This window comes from Rhineura floridana, chromosome 3 (genome assembly GCF_030035675.1).
Source record: "Rhineura floridana isolate rRhiFlo1 chromosome 3, rRhiFlo1.hap2, whole genome shotgun sequence".
NCBI lineage: Eukaryota > Metazoa > Chordata > Lepidosauria > Squamata > Rhineuridae > Rhineura > Rhineura floridana.
The window spans coordinates 33646026-33669146 of record NC_084482.1 but is presented as its reverse complement, the minus strand read 5'-3'; the positions used below and the strand labels follow the sequence as shown (position 1 = coordinate 33669146).

General features: G+C 41.7%; 1 protein-coding gene across 4 annotated transcripts in view; it reads left to right on the top strand.

Moving 5' to 3' along the window:
• CA10 (carbonic anhydrase 10) overlaps positions 1-23121 on the top strand; it is a 463009-nt gene that overhangs the window by 83870 nt on the left and 356018 nt on the right. For all 4 annotated transcript variants that reach the window (XM_061615291.1, XM_061615292.1, XM_061615290.1 and 1 more), the window contains one exon: positions 1147-1221. In XM_061615291.1, the coding sequence (XP_061471275.1) occupies positions 1147-1221 (75 nt within the window). The remainder of the gene's footprint in view (positions 1-1146; positions 1222-23121) is intronic.

Sequence of the window (23121 nt, the reverse complement as noted above, 5' to 3'; positions counted from 1 at the left end):
GTTCAAGGCATTTAGCATAAACCATGATAACCTGGCTTTCTTGTTCAGCAGGAAAGCTCATAAGCAGGGAAGAAAATTATTTTTGTATTTTTGTCAATTTTCCTGCATATTAAACGTAACTTCTACATTGTAGAGCCTTTTCTAGGCGTGCAGTTTAGAACCTTGATCACTTCCTGACAGAGGAATTTTGCCTAGCGTGACAATGGTGGCAGCAGAGGCAAGAGGAGCAGTGCAGGTTTGGTGGTGGAGACTCAGACCTCATGGCCGCATAGCTCCTTTCACCATACTTGCCCCCTACACACATGTAACACACATAACTTCAATATTTGATTGACTTTTTCTGCAGATGTTAGTATTGTAACCCAGCTCTTGCTGCTACTCATCAGCATTGGTTAAAGATGCAAATTTGAGGTAGTATTTGCACCTAGGTAAGCTGCACATTTTTCTGTGTTGGGCAGTTCAGTGTTTGCTTTTGATTTCAGGGTTTGCTGTATTTTGACGAGTGCATAGGAGGGCCTTTAGCCTTCATCCTGGCTTCTGGGGTCCATTTGGACCTCCAGGTGCACTTTTCATTGTGTAATTTACACATTGGTAGACCTACAGGATGCCCTCCTAGACCATTGTCAAAAGTTTGAACCTGTACTGTGTCCCCATATTTCAGCCAGTTTGTTTGTTGTTATGTGTCCAGTTTACTCAATATGCATGGAGTAGGAGCCAACATATACTACCTCCTCTGAATAAGAGCTTTTTTAGCTCAAGGTGCTTTGGTAGTGTCAAGTACACTTGTGGTAACCAAAAAAGTAAAGGGGGTGGGGTCCTTTGGGGTACAAAGTGACCCTATCCTTTCATCAGAAATCTCATTGGGATCCAAATATACTCCCAGTAAGGCAAGTATGATTTTTTTTTAAACGTCAGGATGAAGGTTAAATTCAAGGAAAAAGTTCAAGAGGTCTTTTTGAACTAATTCTGATGTTGTCTTTGCATGTAAGCCTCATAGACCTCTTGTCAGTTCTGAAGAAGACAGTAATAACCCTTTTTGTATTTTCTGGACATTGTGAATGGAATATAGATAGAAGACTAAAAGCCCTGTGGTTGTTAAAATAATGCATTTCCCTGTTTTTATTGTTTTCATTTTTCTTTCCTCAGCTCAGCAGAATTCACCAAAAATCCATGAAGGCTGGTGGGCTTATAAGGAGGTGGTCCAGGGAAGCTTTGTTCCAGGTAGGTGCTAAATTTTTAGTCCAATAGTTGTGTGGATAGCTGCTGTTTTCTGGCATATATGCTATTCTACTATTTGATCTTATGTTTAACAGACTGAGAAGTACTGATACATACTCACCTGTGCATTGTAACAAAGATAAGAAGTACAGTAAACATCAGATCAGCACCATATTTTTCACTTTAGCAGAAGATGCATCGTGACTCATTTGGAAGTCCTTATGGCTTTCTAACTTCCTTGATTATTTTTTTCAACCATACATCTTAAGCCTCTTATGTGAAATCAAGGGAGAGACAAAAAAGCCCGTAATTGTGAGCATCCAATCCGTACTGAAATCTGTGGGGCTGTTCCTTCAAGTGAGCTTAGAAAAGACTTAATCTTTGATACTTCTGAGAATTTTCCAGAAAACTACAGCCACAAGAGTAGAAAGAAATGATCCCAGATGAAGGAACAAGAGACTGATTCTGTACAAAGAGAGAACAGGATGCTGACCTTGCTTCAGTTAGACTATACTGATTATTCAAAAGTTCAAGGTTTATTTCCTTAGTTTATGCAACATCCTCTTATTACCTTCAAGACTAGCACATTTTCTTATGGCATAAGCTTTCATGGACTAGAGCTCAAATCATTGGATACTTTTAGTGTAATCCTCAGTTGTTAGGGTGTGTGTGTGTGTGTACACAAACACACTTTGTGTGTGTGTGAACATGGGTGTAAAGAGAAAAAGATGCAGAGGCTGACATTAAATGGAAATGCAACACAAAAGTGCAGTCTGACAGGTCTGTTAGAGCTTAAATGTATGCAAAATGAACTTTCATTGAAGCAGTGCTTAGTGATACACAATCTTAGCAGTGCTGAGTAAACTGACAATTGCAGTGTGACAGGAAACCATTGTCTTTGCTCACACCCAAATTAGTGCACTTTCTTGGGAAGGTGAATATATTCAGTAGAGATTCAGCTTCCATAAGCTATTGGAATTTCTCAGGAGAATTAGATATTTGGGAATGAGAAAATTTTGGACATATGTGTACTGATATCTGCTGCTTTAAATGCTATAAAACCGGAAGGGAAGATGCAGTTTTCCCTCCTCTCTGGAATATGTGGTGGGCACATATCAGAGCAGCAATAAGTCCACATTTCCTTGGCACATGCCCATTGTGGGTCCCCAGTCCACACTCACACCACACTCACGGTCTTCAATGCTGCCACACCAGCTTATACAGGACATATGTGCTTGCTGTGTAAATTATGAGCTAACCCTTTGATCAGAGAACTTATTACACTGTACATACCTTTGCCACAGGTTATTACTTATGCCAGACAAAAATGGTTTCTTACTCTTGTTTTGATCACAGTGACTAAGGGTTTGTTTACCCAATTATTCTGGGATGATAACTCCCGAATTCACATCATCCTCTGATTTGTTTAGATGTTCAGAGGCTGAAGCAAAGATAGAAGTGAGTTGCAAGAGAGCCCACAATGACTAGCAAGATTAAAGGCTCTTTCATCCTGGAATTGGTGGTCATGTAAATGGTAGGAAATTGGATACCTCTGGCATATGAGTTTTGTAGAAAACAAAGTCATTTGTGCATGGCCTTGGAGGGCATATATTGGAACATCCTGGAAATCTGGATTTTCCCCTGCTATCTCATCCTTGTTTTTTTCAGCTAGATAATACAGCGATTGAACCTGGTACCTTATGCAAGCAAAGCATATGTTGTCCCTTCCCTGTATCATACCGAATGTGTGCATTGTATCAACCAACTTTTTTTTGTAGGCCTGAAAGTCATGATTTTCAAATGTCAGTCCATAGTACTAGCCTCCTGAATGTACCTTGGAAGCCCTTGAATTAGCAAACAATGAAAAATACCCATAACTGCTGGTTCCCATGAAATGGTTTATTTTGACCTAGGAGCAGTTCTAGTCATCTTTGGGTACATGTATATGTGGACAAATGCAGTATGTGGAATCCACTGGTTTTAACAAATGATGGGCTAAAATTACCTTTATGGGGAGATTCTCCTCTCCCCCTGAAAAATTGGAAGGTTTTTTTTATGGCTTTGGGGGTTGGAGAAATATCTGTTAAATTTTAGGGCAGAGGGTTTGACAAAGGGTGGGATGTAAATTTTATGCATGTATGAATAAAATAAATAAATGGAAACAAATGTTTCCAGCCTCATGCTAATGGCCATGCTGAAGGAGGAGGGGGAGCACATAAAAACTAAACTCGCTCCCTGTGGCCTTTGGGACATACTCATGGGAGCAGGGATTTCAGTCCTCACTAGGCTCAGACAATGGATTGGTATACCATCAATTGCTGGAGATGTTATCAATGCACATCAGGTTGTAAATATCATGGTTTCCCATTACATCTAAATTGAGTTTTTGTGGTGTTGGCAAAATGGTGTCTTAGTCCTTATTATGCCAGATGTGGTTGTTTAAAAGTGAACACAGGCATGTGCAACACCACCTCCCCCAGGGATTTCTTTGGCTCTTTTCAAATCCTAATACTTTCACCAAATTTGTCAGAAGTTGTGCCAGAAGAAAACCCCCAATTTCATTTTTGTTTTAGAGCCTATTTTGCTAGCATCTCTAATTCCAGTTTTTTTAAAAATAGTACAATAAAATCAAAGTACAAACAATGTCAAACTTTTCTAAAGGTTTTGACATTATATATATTAAGAGCACACAGGTCTGCCCCATTGCCTATAAGTTTGACTTAGAGTAATGGGCAATTGATGGCCCAATTAAAATTATAAACTATGCTTGACTGACAGAACAATGTTAGTCTGTACACCAAGGCTGGAGGGTGTGTGTATCTTTTCCTCCTGTAAAGTGATCCAGTGGATTGCATGGAGCACCTATAGTCAATGCAAACTCTGCTAACAAGAAAGAAAGAAAGAAAGAAAGAAAGAAAGAAAGAAAGCATCTTCAGCAACTGAAATAAAGTTGCAAAAAAGGACCACAGTCCATTTGGATGGACTTCAGTCCCTGTTAAATGTTTCGTTTTACTTTTTGTATACTGGGGCAGATGCCCTTTAGGAGTTGGTTCAGTCATATTCCTCCAGAAATGTGCTTTTATATCCTACACAATAACATGCATTGGCATAGCATGGCATTGCTTTGAGGAATAGCATTTACTGGAGAGACTCCAATATAAAAGCAAGAATTGCTCTCTTTTCCTTGTGTGTGAGGAAAAATGTAGATATTGAACTCTGTGCAAGTACAGTGTCCTATTGCTTTCTTTTCCTGCAGTGCATGTCTTCACATAGGTTGTTTTTATAACCCCAGGCCATGAGAAGTTGTATGAGGCCCATTATTTGAAACTTGCCTGATAGTCAGTTTTGAGATTGTTCAAGGCAGCGCCTCAGAGAGTCTGGCCTTCTGGCCTCTCCTTTGTGAAAAGCTTGTAGCTGACCTGAAAAGTGCTTTTTGTGAAGTGTATCAAAATACCTTCTAAAAGTAAATGCCACTCACTGACAGTTTGGGAGAAAAGATTAGCTATTTACAACGGGACCTAGGTAGCAGAGTGAACTTCAACAATTTTCTCAGTTTTGAGCAAAAAGCAAACATACTTGAATGTGGCCCTCGTGAAAATTCCTCGAAGATCATGAGCTAGTCTAACCATTTTTCTCAAAAGTTCCATCTTCTCTGATAAGTGCTGGAAACATAATTTGGAAATGAGTGAGTTCCCTCATTTAACACATTTGCTTACCCACTTTTTATTTAAGGAATCCAGGGTAGCTTACGTGGGATATCCCAATTTATCCATACAACAACCCTGTAAGATAGGCTAAGCTGAGTGACAGTGACTGGCCCTAAAACCACCTTGTAAGCTTCATGGCTAAGCAGGGATTCAAATCTAAGTTTACTTGATCAGAGTCCACTACTGGGCCATAGTTATAGAGCCAACTGCACATTTCACAAGTGGCATGGTTTCTACTTCTGCATGATCAGGTCCCACACCAGTCTGGTAGTATTTGAAATGCACAAGCCACATGGGTGGAGTCTGTGCCAATGCTGCTGTTGAGGAAAGTGGAAGAAACAAGGGAGCATCCTAAGGGTGCTTAGAAATATTGATTGTAATTTCTTATCCCATCTTTCTTCCATCATGGAACCCAATGTGGTATACATGTGGTTTCCAGGCAGTCACCCATTCAAGCACTGACCTGATTCAAACTTGCTTAGCTTCAGCAAGGCGGTGTCTTCACGTGCCTTCAGACCATACCCTGGGAAAATACCCACAAGCATGTTAATAACCAAAGCATTTGGAGCCTTACTGGCTCTACTCTTCTTTGACACACTGTTGTTATTTTTATTTTTTATTTGTAAGGTGAATAATAGTCTGAGATCTTTTCTGAATTACATTAGTGTTCTCATTTTTTGAAAGGAACCTAAATACTAATAGCTAAGGCAAAGGTGGTAAACTTCTCTTGCCAGCAGGCTAAATGTAGTCCTCTAATCATCTCTATCTGGCCTTCAGGACTCTTCCCAGGCCACACACTCCTCTCCCCAGAAAACGCCTCACGAGCCCTGCTCCACACACTCTTAAAGTGCATTTTGCCTGGTTGGAATGTGTCCTTGCACTTGGTTGCCTGGATGGAGAGAGAGAGAGGTGTTTGTGTGTAGAACCTCTGTCTTTCTTGTGGCTGAAATGTGGCCTACTATATAAAGGCAAGAATGTTGCTTTGCCCACGTTTGCCTCTGGCCCTGCCCATAGCTATAATTCAGCTATGGAAGGTTGCCCACAAGGAAATACACCCCTGGGCTGGAACAGATTCCCTTCCACTGATCTGAGGAAAGGGACCAAAGTAGGAATTATTTTACCTTTGTTTGGAGTGGTTTCTTGACTGAGACCTGAGACAATCAATTTGGTACATTTTAGATGGTCAGCGAAAAAGTACTGGGATCCTCTGCAAAAGTGGAAAGGTCTGTCGACATCTCACTAAGGGTGAACATGTTAAAACCATTTTGGGGGAAAATACAGCCATGTCATTATAGCAGGCAATAGTATAAACAATCTCATTCGGAGACATTTGACTGTTTTGCAGTCATCAAGAATTCAGATGAAGTGACTCGGCTGATATGAGCATAGGAAATGATACATAGTTCTGTGAATTCCTGTCAGTGGCTATGATTAATAGTTGATACCATAAGAGGTTCTCCAGCCCAGTCCTAAGACATTGTTGGAGATATTTGCTTTTATTTATCTTTCAGGTCTTGGTTTAATATGATTTTTATCTGCATTTTATTCTTATGATTTTTTTATTTGCATGGGGCGCATTTGAAAGAAAGATTCACCATAAGGCAGCATCCAAAAGGATGATATAAATACAAAGTCAGAACAGAAGCCCATATTGTATTTCTTAACCTTCCTCATTTCTTCCCCAGGTAGTACCAATGAAACTTACTCCCCTGCTTAGTAACAATTATTACATGTGGTCAGTGTTATGTTAGTACAGCAGAATCATCCCTTGGTAATAAGATGATCTCAGCTGTGTGGTTATAGACTTGAACACAGACATTTGTGTAGGTTGTAAGGAAATGAACTTCTGCTTTTATCCCTCTAAAGCCAGAGTTAGGTAGTCCATGGGCTTCCCTTGTGTGCCATCTCCCAGGTTAATGTCCAATTTTAGCAACTAATTAGGAAATGTTATATGAGGAATAGTGTTACTTTCATAGCTTTTTGAAAGAAATTTTACCTGCTTCCGTTTAACCTGCTGTCTCACATGTGACTATTGCAATGCTTTAACTGGTATGATTTTGATTTTTTAAACATTTGTAAAATATCTTCAGCACTGTGAAGAGGCAGGATAGAAATGTATAGATAAATGTAGGCTTATCCAGGCAATCTACTTGCTATAAATTGCTGTTGTATGGAAAGTTAGATACCTTTTTTTTTCTAGGATACCTCCTTCCTATTTATAGGAAAGTCAACCATGTGCAACCCATGCAAATCTCCATTAGCCATGTGGACATCCAGGAATCAGATTGTTTTGTAGAATCCTACAGGGCTGCATTAATGGATTTTTACCAGGTTGTAGGATAGTGGTTTTGCACATTGCAGCATTGGGGAAAAAAGCGTGCATGAGTGCATCTGTGCTTCCCCTCTGACATGCAAACATAGAACTTTTCCACCTCTCTATCTTGTAACTTCTGAGGTGATACTTATGATTCACTTGTGCGTCTGCTTCACTTCCCTTTTCTTATAATACAATAACTCTGCCTTCCCCAACCAGGTGCCCTCCAAGTGTTTTTAGATTACATCTTTCATTAGCCATAGCCAACATGGGCAGTGGTCAGAGGTTATGTGAGTTGTAGTCCAAACGATCTGGAGCTCATCAGATTGGGGAAGACTGTAATTATTTGCCTGTATTAACCTGTTCTTTCCTGCCTTAGAACTGTCCAAGGTGCTAAAACCATATTCATCTGCAAAGATCTCAATAGAAAAGACGCCAACCCTTTGGTATTTAAAATAGTCATTTTGTATATAAAGGAAAGAGTATTCAACACAACTGTGAAGCATTTTGAAGATATATTTGCTTGAAAACAAAGGTCACTGCCCTAAAGACACTCGAAGCAGTTCCATCCAGATCAGATAGATTTGATATTAAATGGTTTTAGAAATGCAGCCAAAACATTTGGCAACATGAGTGCTATTTCTTGCACCCTGATCTCAATTACAGAGAGTGTATATATCAAGGGAAAGGCATAGATATATTGGTATCATTATAACAGTTCCATACCATGAATGATCAGCATAATTTATAGCAGCCCTGTGCAGAGAGTGTTTTCCTCCAAAAGCACAAACAGAGAATTCAGTTTTAACTTATCTAAAGTCATTCTTCACTGGAATTTGGATGTTATTGAGTGAGACATGCAGCTTTACCTTCTGTTGCTTGCTTCTTGCACAGACAAGTCTGCTCACAGGGGGCTGCTATATGGATCAGCGCTCCTTGCTTTGATTCAGCTTTCTTGTCTCAAAGGCCCCAGCAAGCTTTTCTATGTTAATATTCAAAAAATGAACTTCAATCAGGGCATCTGTCATCATTCAGCATGTGGGATAAGAATTTTTATTGGAATTAATTATCTCAGATCAGTGCTTTGCTGCTGTGATATCTCACCTTATAATTTGGAGTTTTGCACAAGATGGACGGTGAAAACAGTAATTACTCCTCCAGTGCTGTGATCTGCCATTTTGTACAGTGAATGTTGCATTACTTACAATAGTCAGAGCCACAGGGCATGGACACCACCCAAAGAAAGGAACTCCAAAAGAAAGGAGTATCTTGAGCTAGTTAATTGATTTTCTAACAGCCTCATGCGAGGCTCATACATATGATGTCATGGCCCAGGAAATGTCACCAAATGGTTAATTTTGTTATCTTATCCCACCCCCACATCCAAGAATGACAAGGGTGTGTTTGGGGACTTAGCACATTCCATAATGAACTAGTTACCTTGGGCAAGAACCGGCTTCCTTATATGCAAGACAATTTGCTGAGTTAGACCATCCATCATCTACAGAGATTCACGCCACAATAAACTAGCTAGTCTTTAAGATGCAGGTTTTGTCTTTTTTTGGTGCTCTATGATGTGGTCTGATTCACATGTTAAATGTCTTAGGACAGTTATAATTGAAAATCTCTCTTGCATGGGCAGAATATTCATGTACCAACTACCCCACTGCCTACTTTTGGTGACAGATGTTGTCTCAGATTTGGCATTGAGGACCCACAGGCTAATTTTCTGAGAGTATTCATTTATTCATTTATTTCATTTATATACCGCCCTATAGCCGAAGCTCTCTGGGCAGTTTACAAAATTTAAAAACATTAAAAACAAATACGCAGTTAAAAACATTTTTTTAAAAAAAAGTAATTTAAAAAAACATGCTAAACTGCCTGGGAGAAGAGGAAAGTCTTGACCTGACGCCGAAAAGATAACAGTATTGGTGCCAGGCGCACCTCATCAGAGAGATCATTCCATAATTTGGGGGCCACCACTGAGAAGGCCCTCCCCCTTGTTGCCAGACTCCCAGCTTCCCTCGGAGTAAGCACCCGGAGGAGGGCCTTGGATGTTGACCGTAGCGTACGGGTGGGTTCGTGTTGGGAGAGGCGTTCCGTCAGGTATTGTGATCCCAAGCCATGGAAAGCTTTATAGGTTAAAACCAGCACCTTGAATCAAGCTCGGAAACATACAGGCAGCCAGTTCAAGTGGACCAGAATCGGTTTTATATGTTTGGACCATCTGGTCCCTGTTACCAATCTGGCCGCTGCATTTTGCACAAGCTACAGCTTCTGAATCGTCTTCAAATGCAGCCCCAAGTAGAGCGCATTGCAGTAATCTAATTTGGAGGTTACCAGAGCATGGACAACTGAAGCCAGGTTATCCCTGTCCAGATAGGCCACCAACCGAAGTTGATAGAAGGCACTCTGTGCCACCGAGGCTACCTGAGCCTCAAGTGACAGAGATGGTTCTAGGAGAACCCCCAAGCTACGAACCTGCTCCTTCAGAGGGAGTGTGACCCCAACCAGGACAGGTTGAACATCCACCATCCAGTCAGAAGAACCACCCACTAGCAGCATCTCAGTCTTGTCTGGATTGAGCCTCACTTTATTAGCCCTCATCCAGTCCATTGTTGCAGCCAGGCACTGGTTCAGCACATTGACAGCCTCACCTGAAGAAGATGAAAAGGAGAAGTAGAGCTGTGTGTCATCAGCATACTGATGGCAACGCACTCCAAAACTCTGGTTGACCGCACCCAACGGTTTCATGTAGATGTTGAACAGCATGGGGGACAGAACTGACCCCTGCAGAACCCCATACTGGAGAATCCAGGGCGCCGAACAATGTTCCCCAAACACCACCTTCTGGAGCTGACCCACCAAGTAGGAGCGGAACCACCGCTATGCAGTCCCTCCCACTCCCAACTCAGCCAGTCTTCCCAGAAGGAAACCATGGTCGATGGTATCGAAAGCTGCTGAGAGATCAAGAAGAATCAACAGAGTCACACTCCCCCTGTCTCTCTCCCGACAAAGGTCATCATACAGGGCGACCAAGGTTGTTTCTGTGCCAAAACCAGGCCTGAAACCCGACTGAAATGGATCCAGATAATCGGTCTCATCCAAGAGTGTCGAGCTGGCCTGCCACCACTCGTTCAAGGACCTTGCCCAGGAATTGAACATTTGCTACCTGCTTATAGTTATTAAGATTTTCTGGGTCCAGGAAGGGTCTCTTCAGGAGTGGTCTCACTACCGCCTCTTTCAGGCAGCCAGGGACCACTCCCTCTCGCAGAGAGGCATTAATCACTTCCCTGGCCCAGCCGGCTGTTCCATCCCTGCTAGCTTTTATTAGCCAAGAAGGGCAAGGATCCAGCACAGAGGTGGTTGCATGAACCTGTCCAAGCACCTTGTCAACATCCTCAAGCTGTACATCGCACCATTCATGCCAAGACTGCCTTCTCTGGAGTGGCAGAAGATATTGTGGCTGCCATGACAGCCATGAGGCTCTCTCAATATATCACCAGCCCAAAACATATCACCCTTTTAATTTTGTTCTCAATTGGGCATAATACAAATGATCTGTTTGTGAGGGAATACTCTGTGACTCTGTTGTCATAGATAATGTGCTGTATGAGGTATAGGCCTGTAGTGGCCATTCTGGCAAGGTGATAGTCATATTGAAATGTTCTGTCCCTGAAGGCTGATGGAATCTACATAATTCCAAGGACCTTCTGAGTTTTTTAGGCTGGTGCTCCTGGAGAACTGATTCTGGCTAGTGGGCCAGATCCTTCCCTCTCCCACCTCTCGAAGGCTGACTTAAACAGACAGGTGATGTTGTTATGACATCAGAAGATGACTTCAAAGGAACTCCCTTTCAGTGCCCATCAGCTGATTGGTGCTGCGCATTCTAAGGCTCTCCACTCAGCACTGATCATCAGAGGGAGCAGCAGAAATGGCCTTCGTAGTGGCTCCTTCTCACCACACATGATCAGTGCTGAGAGAAGCTCCTTTGAAAATGCACTCAGCTGGCAGTGCACCTTGAAAGGGACTCCTCATGGCACCCAATGGGGAATGTGCAGCTGATCCCAGTTACATCTTTTCCTGTTTCACACCTGACATCACACATGACCATCAGGTGTTGGGCAGGTCAGTGTGGTTTGGGGAAAACTACCTCACAGGCCAAACTGGGACATGTGCCAGGCCTAATTAAGCCCAGAGGCTGGAGGTTCCCCACTGCTGACCAGGAAACTGTGGGATGCTGAGGTGACTTGGGCAATTAAGACAATTACTCCTAAACACCTTCTCTTAAACGGCAGAGGCCCATCAGCTCCTTGGTGTACTAGAGAGCAGGAAACAGTGGCACATTCTGAAATATGGCTAGAATGTATGATATATATAAAAATGTGTAAGACTAAACCCATGTAAGAGCACATTATTGTGCCTACTCTGGCATTCTGGCAACAACAAGGAGTTGATACTTTTCTGCTACCATTACCTCCTCAGGATGTCATCCATCTGAGAATTTTTGAGTGGTTCATGACCTGCTTGGACCTGGCCCACATGGTAATGTATGGTAGCCCTCAAAAATAAAGAAATGCTGTGGTATGTTTGCTAGACATTTTGAAGATAAAATTGTTTGAACTGTTGGAACTTAGGTGCTATGAAATTGTAGTGCAGTCAACAGATGTACCTCAAGCACCATCTCATTTTGGTTTATGCGACGTTTTTCAGTTATTGTAGCCTAAGGACATGCAAAAATAAATATTTTTTAAATTGTTTTTAAAAGATGTGTTTTAAATTTGTATATTTGTTTTTAATGTTTTTAGTTACTGTAAACCGCCCAGAGAGCTTCGGCTATGGGGCAGTATACAAATACAATCAATCAATCAATCAATCAATCAATAAAAGGTTCTTGGATAGTGCAACCTTCACGGCAAGGGGACTGACTAACTCGGTTCAGGATGTGTATTAATGCCTTTTTGAGAGAGGTAACAGTCCTGACCTCCTTGGAGAAAAGTGTCATAAGGCTGCTTCTAGAAGAGCCCTGTTTGGACCCCTCTGTATAATCATCATACAGTGGATATTTTTTTTCTGGATTGCAATTCCTTCACATAGGCATAATTTTACTGACTTCATTGATGTGTTTTTCTCATTTTTCAGTACAGCTATACAAATTATTCTATTTGCGTTGTTATTTTTTTAAAGGGAGTTTTGCACAAATGCCAGTCCAGTCTATAAGCTGCTGAAGGCAAAAGAACTAACTCCAAGCACCCTGCTTAACTGTTTTGTGCATGGTACTTCTCTCGTGAGGAGCAAGGAATAGTGTGTTGAGATGGCATGAGGAGATCTCCACATCAGTATGCACAGCAAATAAATGTTATTTAAATATAAAATAATAGGGTTTTATGGCAGGTCATGTTTATAGCTTGCTAAAAGCTGTATGTTCTCTTAATTATGTTTTATCAAATGTAGGCTTTAGTGGATTGTTATGACCTTCTGTTGCCCATATGTGAGGAGGACAAAGCAGAATTCAACATGCAATCCTCAGTAATCTCTTCTTGATATAGTGCTTCCCTATAGGAGTCCATTAAGGATTTACAGATTCTTGACTTTAGAGATCCCAAGTCCTGATCACAAAGACATACTGGGCATTCCCAGACTGATTCTTCATGTGACTCGAACTCTCGGCTTTCCAGGTGTTCATCTGGAACTCTGCACCTTGGAACTGCAGCATCTCTGCTGGAAACCATCGGCTGCCTGGAGCTTACTTGGCTTTGCTGCTTCTTTGCCATAATAGCAGACTCCTCGAACTTGTGTTCTTGTTTACAAATGAGGACCGGGCCAGTGCTAGCATACCCAGAGTATATGCTCCATGCAGAGAGGAAAGCCAAGCTTTCAAGGCAAGAATTGTTCCTGCTTCGATTTTAATTTCCCCAGAATGCAATACCACATGAATTAAGTACTAATGACCTCCTGGTAAGCCTAGCGGGGGAGCAGCTTGCTTGTGGTTTACTGATGGCTCTTTGCTTAGAGCCCTCTGGAGCTGGCCCTGCACATGACTGCCTCTGTCACCCTGCCTAGGCCCCACAATGTATTGTGGCTGCCCATTCTTGGGCATGGGAATTTCCCTAGAATAGGTCGGAAAAGTGTGGACTTCAGATCTTGTTGGACCTCAGCTCCAATGATCTCTGGCCATTGGCCATGCTGGTCAGGGCTGATGGGAAGTTCTCCATTCCTGCCCTAGAAGTGAGAGGTTATCATGCTGAGTGTTAATTTTCTTCCTTTTAGCGTTGCATTTGTCATTTTGCTTTTTTATTTTTAATATTTAATTCATTTGGGCTGAACCCAAGACACCCCATAAGAATGTTACATGCCTGCTCTCAGACAGCCTACTGAACCACTGAAGTATTTAGAATACTTTAGGGAAGGCAAGCTTCCAGGAGTTTTAACGGGCTCTTAAAATGGATTAACTGTGAGGTATAAATTAAAATAAAGTAATAGAGGAAATGGAGTCCAATTTACACTGTGGTTTGTCCAAGGAAGCCAGAATCAAACCATGGTTTATGATCCTTACTTACTCATTAACCACTGTTTTAAGTTTAACTTTAAATTAACCAGACTTTCTTCAGTTTAGATGAAATGGGGAGCTGCCTGTAACTTAGAAGCACATGCTTCAGATCTTGTGCCTATGCCAGAGGAGAAGAGGGGGAGGGATGAGCACATGAACCTGTGGGTTGTGTGCATAAGGGAGCAGAAGAGTGACCGGATAGGTGATGCTTGACATTTTCTCTAGCTGCCAGTCTCTCATTCTAAACTAGCTACTTGTGCCCAACACCCTCAGGGTTTTCAAATACATTTCAATGGGTAGGGTGAATTGGAGTGGAGAAGCAACACAGCAAATGCGCACAACTGTTTCCGCACTCACCCATGCCAGAAGTGGCTTTTAATTTGGAAGGGTTGTCAGGCAACTGTGTAACATACAGTTAAGGCTTCAGAATACAACTCTGCATATAGGTTTGCAAGTGAGATAACTAGAGCATTTAACACTATTTTGAGGTAATGATTTTATGACTTAATATAGCAGCAGGGATCTGTTTAAATGTCAGTTTGAGATTGTTGTTAAATACTGATACACTGAAGAAATACATGTTCTTCAGTTCTTGGCATATCTACCCATGGCGGTTTGACAAGCAGGCAGGCCGTTTTCCAAACTGCTCTTCTATATTGTTTTTTAGACAAAGGAACAATTTGCCGGTACAGTCTTATGACTCAAAATCATAGCAGGGAGGCAGGTTTAGTGTGAGGTACAGCCATGCACTGTGAAACTGGCAAGATGGCCTTTATCTTACAAATACACAGGATCAAGGGTTCTTACATTCTCCCCTTTGCCCACTGGATATACAGAATGTGTCGGACGTTGCGGTCACCTAAGCTTGCACAGTTTCCAACAGCAGTCATCTGGATAGGCGAGATAATGGTTGGAGATTCCCCTCCCCCAAGAATTCTTGGGACTTGGGAGATATCAGGAAAATAAATGGGAGTTCAACAGTGGAGTACCTTTATAATGTTTATTTCTTAAACATCTTAACACTTAATATTTTACATGAATGCATATAGTTGGCCTTAGCCAATAAGTCAGAATCAAACAAGTTATATTGCAATATATTTTAAGGCTGTCTTCCAGTGTTCTGTTACCTTTATCAGTACCTCTAATTCTTATCCAGAAAGTACATGAATATTTATCTCACCAGTGTGGAGAATCAAACCTTGGATTGTTGCCAGCAGTTGCAGCATCCTCAACCAGGCTTAGAAGCACTGGTTGCTTGCTGTGCAAACTCCTCTCCTTTTATAAGCTTATCAGTGACCTGACCTTGCTTATCAAGGTCATCAGCCCAACCACCTTCTCTGGAAGACAGCATCTCGTCTGCCTTCTGTGAGAGACAGCAAGAGAGAACTAGTTCAAACTAAGTAGTTTAGCTATGCAGGTGTTAAAGCTGGCAGGTTGCCCAGAATGCGACTTCAGGCCAAGGAACCAAGAGAGGAGAAAACGCCCAAGTGTTTTAATTCTACACGGCATTTGAATGATTATGTATTTATTTATCCCTACATTTGAGGTCTCGTGGGGATGACACCATGAAAAATAATGGGGGAAGCCCATGACAACTGAGATGTTCTTGCACAAAACATCAGCCTGAAACTATATAAGTGGTGAAATGAAGTGAAGTAAAAATTTGAAGTTTTTGGCCCAATGGAAGTAGAAATCCAAAGCAAAGTTTGAATCCCTCCAGATCAGAACCAAAGGAAATGTTCACACAATCTCCCTTGGGAATCAGATGCCTGCAAGTCTTGATGTCTGTACTCTGAAGAAATATTTTATATGTTTCTGCCAAGAGGGAAGAGATCAAAGAGCACTGTTCACTGTTGCTATCTATAGCTAGATAGCTTCATAAGTCATGAATAATAAAACTTAATAATTCCTTTCAGTAATTGAAGAAAGTTGCTCAAAATATCATTCTGAAATGAAAGTGCTTCCAATCACAGGGGAAAATGTTTCAAATAAGAAACCATTGGGAATTATTTTTATAAGTAAATACAGGGGGCACTATTTAGCAGATGTTAGCTTCAGTGAAACCCCTCTGAGAGTATTGAAGGGGATTTCAATGGCAGTAACGCTTGCTGGATTGTGCCCAAACCAAAGTGCACAGTCTCATGGCATTTGATATGAAGTGGAGGGGAAAGATGCTGTCAAAGGAATTTCTGGGGGGGGGAAGGAGAATGGCATTGAAAAGAAATCATGGCTTTAAATGTCTCGAAATAAATGCAGCAGGGTGGGGCTTGTGGAGCTGCGTGATGGCTGCCTAATCTCCCTGCTCTGCTTTCCCCTGGAGTAAAACAACCCCAGAACGGCACAAAAGACTCTAAATATCCCCGTTGGAAATGCTGAAACCCCTCTGGGAATGATTCCGACCCCTCCTATAAACAAAGAAGGAGATTTAATGGGTTATTTTAAGCCACTAGATGCAGATGGCCCAAGTGCAGCTAAAAAGCCTGCGCTAGACAATATGGCTCTAGGCCAATTGAGGACTACTAAGACAACACCTCAAGAGGTAGGAGCTAATGCCCCACTTTCAAAAGAAGACTTGATAGCTCAATTAAAATTATTTAAGACATATATGGAAGATAGCTGGAATGTTCCCCTGAAGCCTTTACAATATAAAATTGAGGCATTTGGTGAGCAACTTGATAACATAGCAGCCTCCGCATCGGAGGCTTTAGATTTGGGCCTAACAAATGCAGAGGACGTTTTAATTCTAAAGTGGGAAATCAAATTATCAAAAATAAGCTTGAGGAATTACAAAATCACGCATGTCGCTTGAATGTTCATTTTAGAGGAATTAAAGAAGGAGCGGAGGAACATTCTCCCTCAATGGCATCATTCCGCATGGCTGTCTACCATCATCCCAGAATTCAAAGTTGCTCTGTCGGATTTGGAACGTGCACACTGGGCAATAACAGCCAAACCTTCGGACAAAGCACCCCCAAGGGATATCATAGTATGCTTTGCAAGGTACACCAAAAAAGAAGAACTCATGCAAAAAGTAAGAAAAATGAAGGAACTGTTTTATAACAATAAAGCAGTCATTACAAGATCTATGCCCAGAAACTTTGCAGAGACGCAGGACTTTCGACCGATAACAACTGCTCTTCAAAAAGCAAACATTAAATACCTCTGGGGCTTCCCATTCAGGCTGCTAGTAACACATAATGGCCAACTTCTTTCGGCATCTACATTGAGAGAAGCTCGGGGTTTGCTCACAGCATATAACATAGAACAGCCGGATATCGCAGAATTGGAAGAAACAACAGGACAACAAGACTCCCTCACTGTTAGAGGAACGATATAAAAAACACACACACACAAAGGGAACGCAGCATAAGCATGACACTCTGCAAGAGGAATCATCACATTCACTTTTACAAAATCGCAGCTAGAGTCAACACTGTTCCTTATATGAATGACTTCTTGTGTAAGGATGTGGCTTTCATCATAATTTCTTCTTTCTCTTCGGGAGACAGATCGCAGGAACAAGAGATGTTTTTAAAAAAGAGAATTTTTTCAGATATATATGCTTGAGTGCTAAGGGGTCAGACTTAGGGTTCACGGGGGGGGGGAATAACTTCTCATACCATGGACCTGACTCTAGTTTTATTGAATGATACTCTGGGGGTGGGGAAATAAGAGGATATTGACAGTATTTGTTTTGATCTTCTTGTAGTCATTACCCGGTAATATAGTGCTTATAGCACCTTGGGCCAAAAAGCTTGAGCCAGTCAGCATAAGCCAGTCGGCACAAGCGCTAGCCAGACTATAGTAATCTGGGCTACCCTAATTTGGACCCTCCTTTGGAAGGGAAATTTGTTTAATTAAGATTTTACTGTTTTGAAGAAATGGCTATTAGCGAAGTTTTGGGGGGGAAAGGGCTAGGGGATGTTTGGGGGCAGGGGTGGGTACTTTGCTGCAGAGGGAAATATTTTTTCAGTTAATCAGTTGCATCATTTTAGATGTGGTTAAACTGTAGATAATCTTTGATGAAAGCCCAGTAAGATGAACAATACAAAAGTAGTGACCCTGAATGTTAAGGGTTTAGGACACGTAGTTAAAAGAAGGCGCATACTTTCATATGCTAAGCAAATGCATCCTTCTCCGAGAAATTCATAATCCCAAAAAATCAGAGACTCTATTAAAACATGCCTATTTGGAAATCAATATTAGGCAGAGACATATCCAAAGCACGAGGTATGGCAATAATTTTTAAGTCTAATTTTCCTCTTGAAGTTAAAAAGATCCTAAGAGACCCTGAAGGTAGATGTATATTTGCAGCTGGGTTACTAGGAAAGGACCTATGCACTTTTGGCTCTATAATAAAGGACAAGAAAAAGTTTTGGAATAAACCTCTGGTGAAAACCTCTTCCAACCAAATAAGAGAAGCCATGTTAAAAATAGCTCACAGATGGTATTTAACACCAATACATCTATCTCGAATTAATCGGATACACTCCCCGAGATGTTGGAGAGGATGTATGATGGCTGGAATTTACCACCACATGTGGTGGGAGTGTGCCTCAGTACAAAAATTTGGGACTTTAATCTTTAATGAAATTGAAATAATCATCTCCAAACAAATAGAACACCACAATTGGTGGTGCTGAATCTATTTGAAGGAGCAAACAAAGGTATAATCTACAAAACTGTATTATGTCATTTACTGATGGCCGCCAGAATTACTATAGCTACACATTGGAAAACATTACAAGGAGCTACAGTGGATTATTGGTATAAGAAAACATGGTATCTTGCTTTCGTGGAAAAATTAACAATCAAATTGAGAGTATCTCAAGGTATTACCAAGAAAGACAATTTCTATGAAACTTGGTATCCATGTATAGTCTATGTAAATCAAAAAGAACATGGTAGAGTACCTCCACCACATTACACTCGAATCTGGAACGTCTAACATTGTATGTGAGTTAATTTTGTCTTTTTTGTTTTAGTATTTATAAGTTGATAGTCAATGATAGGTGCTTTAAAAACTCATATTGATATATGCATGTGTCCTATATTTGTTTTTTAATTTTATCTTAAGAATTTTCTGATCTCTATTATATATGGGCTTTAAATTCAATATTCTGCAGCAAATGGGAGGGGGAGTTTCAGGTTGGTTCTGGTTATATAATTTTTCTTTTTATGTCAAGCAGTACTCGTGCTTGGAGGCTGTAATTAATGTGCAATTCTGTATCAAAAAAGCTAATAACAATAAAAACAATTAAAAAAATAAATGTGCAGGGGGAAGATCAGGCCATAAGAATGGAAGAATTGGGGGAATGCTTGCAAATTTGAAGGTTAGTTTATTTGGGGCTCTGGGGGGAGAAATTCCTGCAGAAGCTATTGAAAAAATTCATTTGGGGTGTTCACTTTACAGAGGAACATTCATGGGGGTGGGAGGAAGAATCATAGGATCAAAGGCTGTTTGTATCGTTCACTGAACTGAACTGACACTCCATAGCATCAAAGTGCAGACAGAACACAGAGCAGTGGAGAGAAGATGCAGAGAAGAACGGATTCAATATGGAACATCTGGCCCAGATTTCAGAATGCAGAAGTCAGCCTTTTCATACATGAATAGTTGTGCTCGTAGCATGAGATTTTCCTCATGTCCTTTTTTGATGACATGTTTACACAGTCAAGATGTTCAGAGTTATTCTCAGCAAGCGAAAAGAAGACGTAGAGGCAGAGGCATGAGCTGGCTTTATTTGGTCCCATTTTTACTGAGGAATTGTGAATACCCTGGCTTAACAGGTTGGCACAAGGATACCAGTGGGGAAGGGAAACCATGTCCAGGATTGCCACCTGAACCTTTAATAGCAGCTGAACAAGCAGATACCTTCTGAGTTAAAGCTTTTCCTGGGATTGGGGATGGAGAGAAGAAATTTTGCTTACTTAGTATGAATGTCGGGTTGCTCTCAAAACCACTAGAGCACAGCCAGTAAAACAAAACAAAACAGTGTGGCAGTTGCAGACATCAGGTGATTGGCAGGTGGGCGATCCTGCATACCTGTCAAAGTTGGCCCATGAAGGGTGGGGGAATTAGGGATCCAGTTTCCCACTTCTGCTTTAGTGATTTCCAGGCTAGATTAATGCAGTGTGTTCTATACTGCTTTTTCAAAAATGCTTTGGGGACTTTCAGCTGATGCAACATGCTGCCACTTGTCCCATGATAGCCTCAGCTAGGCTGATGATATATTACCTCTTTTGAAACAACTATGCTAACTATAGAGTCATTTATGGGCCAATTCAAGATGCAAGTTTTGATCTTTACAGCCCTAAATGACCTGTGTCCTCATTAGGGAATAGCTCATCCCACGTGAACCTCACTGGCAGTTAAGATCCACAAGAGAGGGCCTTTTATCAGATTCCATGTTATGTAGAGGCTGTGTTGACTGCTGAAAGAAGCAATCTCTTTTCTGTCACAACCCTGACACTGTGGAGAGGGGTACATGTGGTCATCTTTTTCTTGCTGACAGGTCAGGACTCTTTTTATTGATTGTTTCTTTCAGAAGGCCTTTGTGTGTTGATTTATTGATTCTGCTGCTGTTTTGTGTTTGTTTTGACACTGATTTTATGTATTGATATTTAGGTGTGTTGTCTATCGCTTATACATACATGCTTGCATACTAGGGGCTCTGCCCCCCTGCTCACTCTGTTTGCCAACCCCCTGTTGACCCCACTTGCCCACCCACCACCCCAACCCCCTGCCACTCCCCTAGGCACCCCCACTACACTTGCCAACCTGCAAGGTTTGATTATTTGTATGTTTATTGAGTTCAATGGGATTTACTCCCATGCAATCATGCTTAGAATAGGTAAAACTGATCAGGGGGGAGGGGGGTGGGGAGGGGGAGGAGGGGGAGAAAAGGATGGGATTGGAAGAGGATGGGGAGGGGAAGGGAGGGATGAAGGAAGGGGAAGGGAGGGGGTAAGAGGGAGGGGTTTGGAGGGAGGAGTAGGGGAGGGCAAGTTTGGTCATTTGTATGTTTTTGAGTTCAGTGGGATTTACTCCTGTGCAATCATGCTTAGAATAGGTGAACCTGACCTGGGGGAGGGGCAGGGAGGAGAGGACAAGGGCAGGAAGGGGAGGGGAGGGAGGGAGGGGGAGGAGATTAGGTGGGTGGGCAGTGGAAAGAGGTAAAACCTCTTTCCTTTCCAAAAGGAAAACGTGAACTGTATTATTTTTTTTCACATGAGACAGTCATGGCTTCTCCCAAAGAATCCTGGGAAGTGTAGTTAGTGAAGGGTGCTGAGAGTTGCTAGGAGATGCCCTGTTCCCCTCATAGAGCTTCATTCAGAACAGCTGACTGTTAAACCACTCTGGCCACTGGAGCTCTGTCAGAGGAATACACTTCCCAGAATTCTCTGGGAGAAGCCATGACTGTCTAAAGTAAAATCAAAGTCTGGTGTGGGTGTGGCCCCCTGATTAGGCAAGTCCAGCAGCTGTGAGTCTGGCTTTTAGAACACTGGCAGTTGGTTCTTACTGAGCATGCCTGACATTATCATTGAGTTCAATGCTAAATTTCTTACATTAATTAAAAATATGCCAGGCATTTTTTAAATCTTTTAAACTGCAGAAGAATATGAAGGTCAGAGTATGGGGCAAGGTCACTAATAGTATTACCAGTACTCTCTGAACACAGCTGATTTTTAATTAATTCCAACAAATTATGAGAACTCTGACAGAAAAAAGTCCAAAAGGGGTCTGGTATTTTTCTCTCTCTTTTTACAGTGTGGCATAGTGGTTAAGGTGTTGGCCTATGACCTGGGAGACCAGGGTTCGAATCCCCACACAGCCATGAAGCTCACTGGGTGACCTTAGGCCATTCACTGCCTCTCAGCCTCAGAGGAAGTCAATGGTAACCCCCCCGAATACCATTTACCATGAAAACCCTATTCATAGGGTCGCCATAAGTCGGGATCGACTTGAAGGCAATCCATTTCCATTTTTTTTTAAAGTTTGAACTCTCAATTCTCTCAGACTGTTTTGTGTATCACCATGAAAATTTGTAGGGTTGTTAAGCAAGCATTTCTGAGTTCAGGACTATAAGTTTTGTAAGGTTTTGTTTTGAAATGAGCTTATGGGAAGCATCAGAATGGCATGGGGGTATTTTCAATTTAACATTGTGGAATGCGAAAAATCCATACTGACTATAGTATACAATGACACTTGTGGCTGTCTAATAAAAAGCACCTGTTGAGTTTCTGCCTGCCATACAACTGTAAAAGGCACAAGAACCCTGTTTTTCTCCAATGCCAGTCCGAAGCCAAAGTCTAGGCAGCCATTCTGTACCCACATATCTGGAAGTAAGCCATTGTAGAATGTAAACCATTGTACTGTAAGTTAACTATACACTTAATTCTTAATAACTGTCTGGTCATTAACTCCTGCCCAGAAAGAGACATGGCTAAGTCTTGTAAAGTTTTCACCTTTTGAATTTGCCTGGGGGTGGGAATTCTTTAATACCTATCCACGCTGGTTGTATAGTTGTATTTGAAGAAAATAACTCTTAGGGACCACCTGATATCAGACGAACCTACCACAGGAAAGATGCATCCTGATCGTAACGGGGAAAGTACAGAGATTCCAAGGGTTACTAGAAAATAAGACAGAAGCAGGAAAAGTGCACTAAAGGCGGGGAGGCAGCAGCATCCAGGGATTTCTATTGCCTGGTGTCCAAGTAATTCATTTATCAGTCACAACTCTTAACTTCACTCACTGGCTAATAACATTGACAGGCAGGAGCAGACAGGCTGGCTCATTTCACAGAAATTGATTAGAAAGGTACCTGCACATTTTGCTTCATAACTTTCTAAGAGGGCTAGAGACTTACTTTTGAAAGCTCAGCATCAGGGCCCCCTGGCTGGGGGTGCCAGTGAAGGCCTTTGTGGGCATCATGGTGGGAGCCGCTGCTATATGCTGTGGAATCCCTTCTAGGTGAATAATGTGTTTGGATCAAGAGGGCAGAAAGAAATTCACAGATCAAGAGGCAGGCTGAGGTCAGACTCACCAAACCCGATGGTGAGGCAATGATTATAGGGTCTATCTTCCAGCTGTGCTCCATCTTCCACCACTCACCCTGACAGCTGATGACTCAGTTTCAATATGGGACCCACCACTTGAACGTGGGAACACATTGGGAAGCTGAATTCATTGGTAACAGGGACCTGAAGTACTTTTCAAATTAGCTATGACTAGGAAGATTACCTGCTGGGAATAAGTGAGGATCTGTAGCCAAGAAAATATGTTTATGATGAGAATAGGCTTTGTTTTTTGGCAAAATAAATGG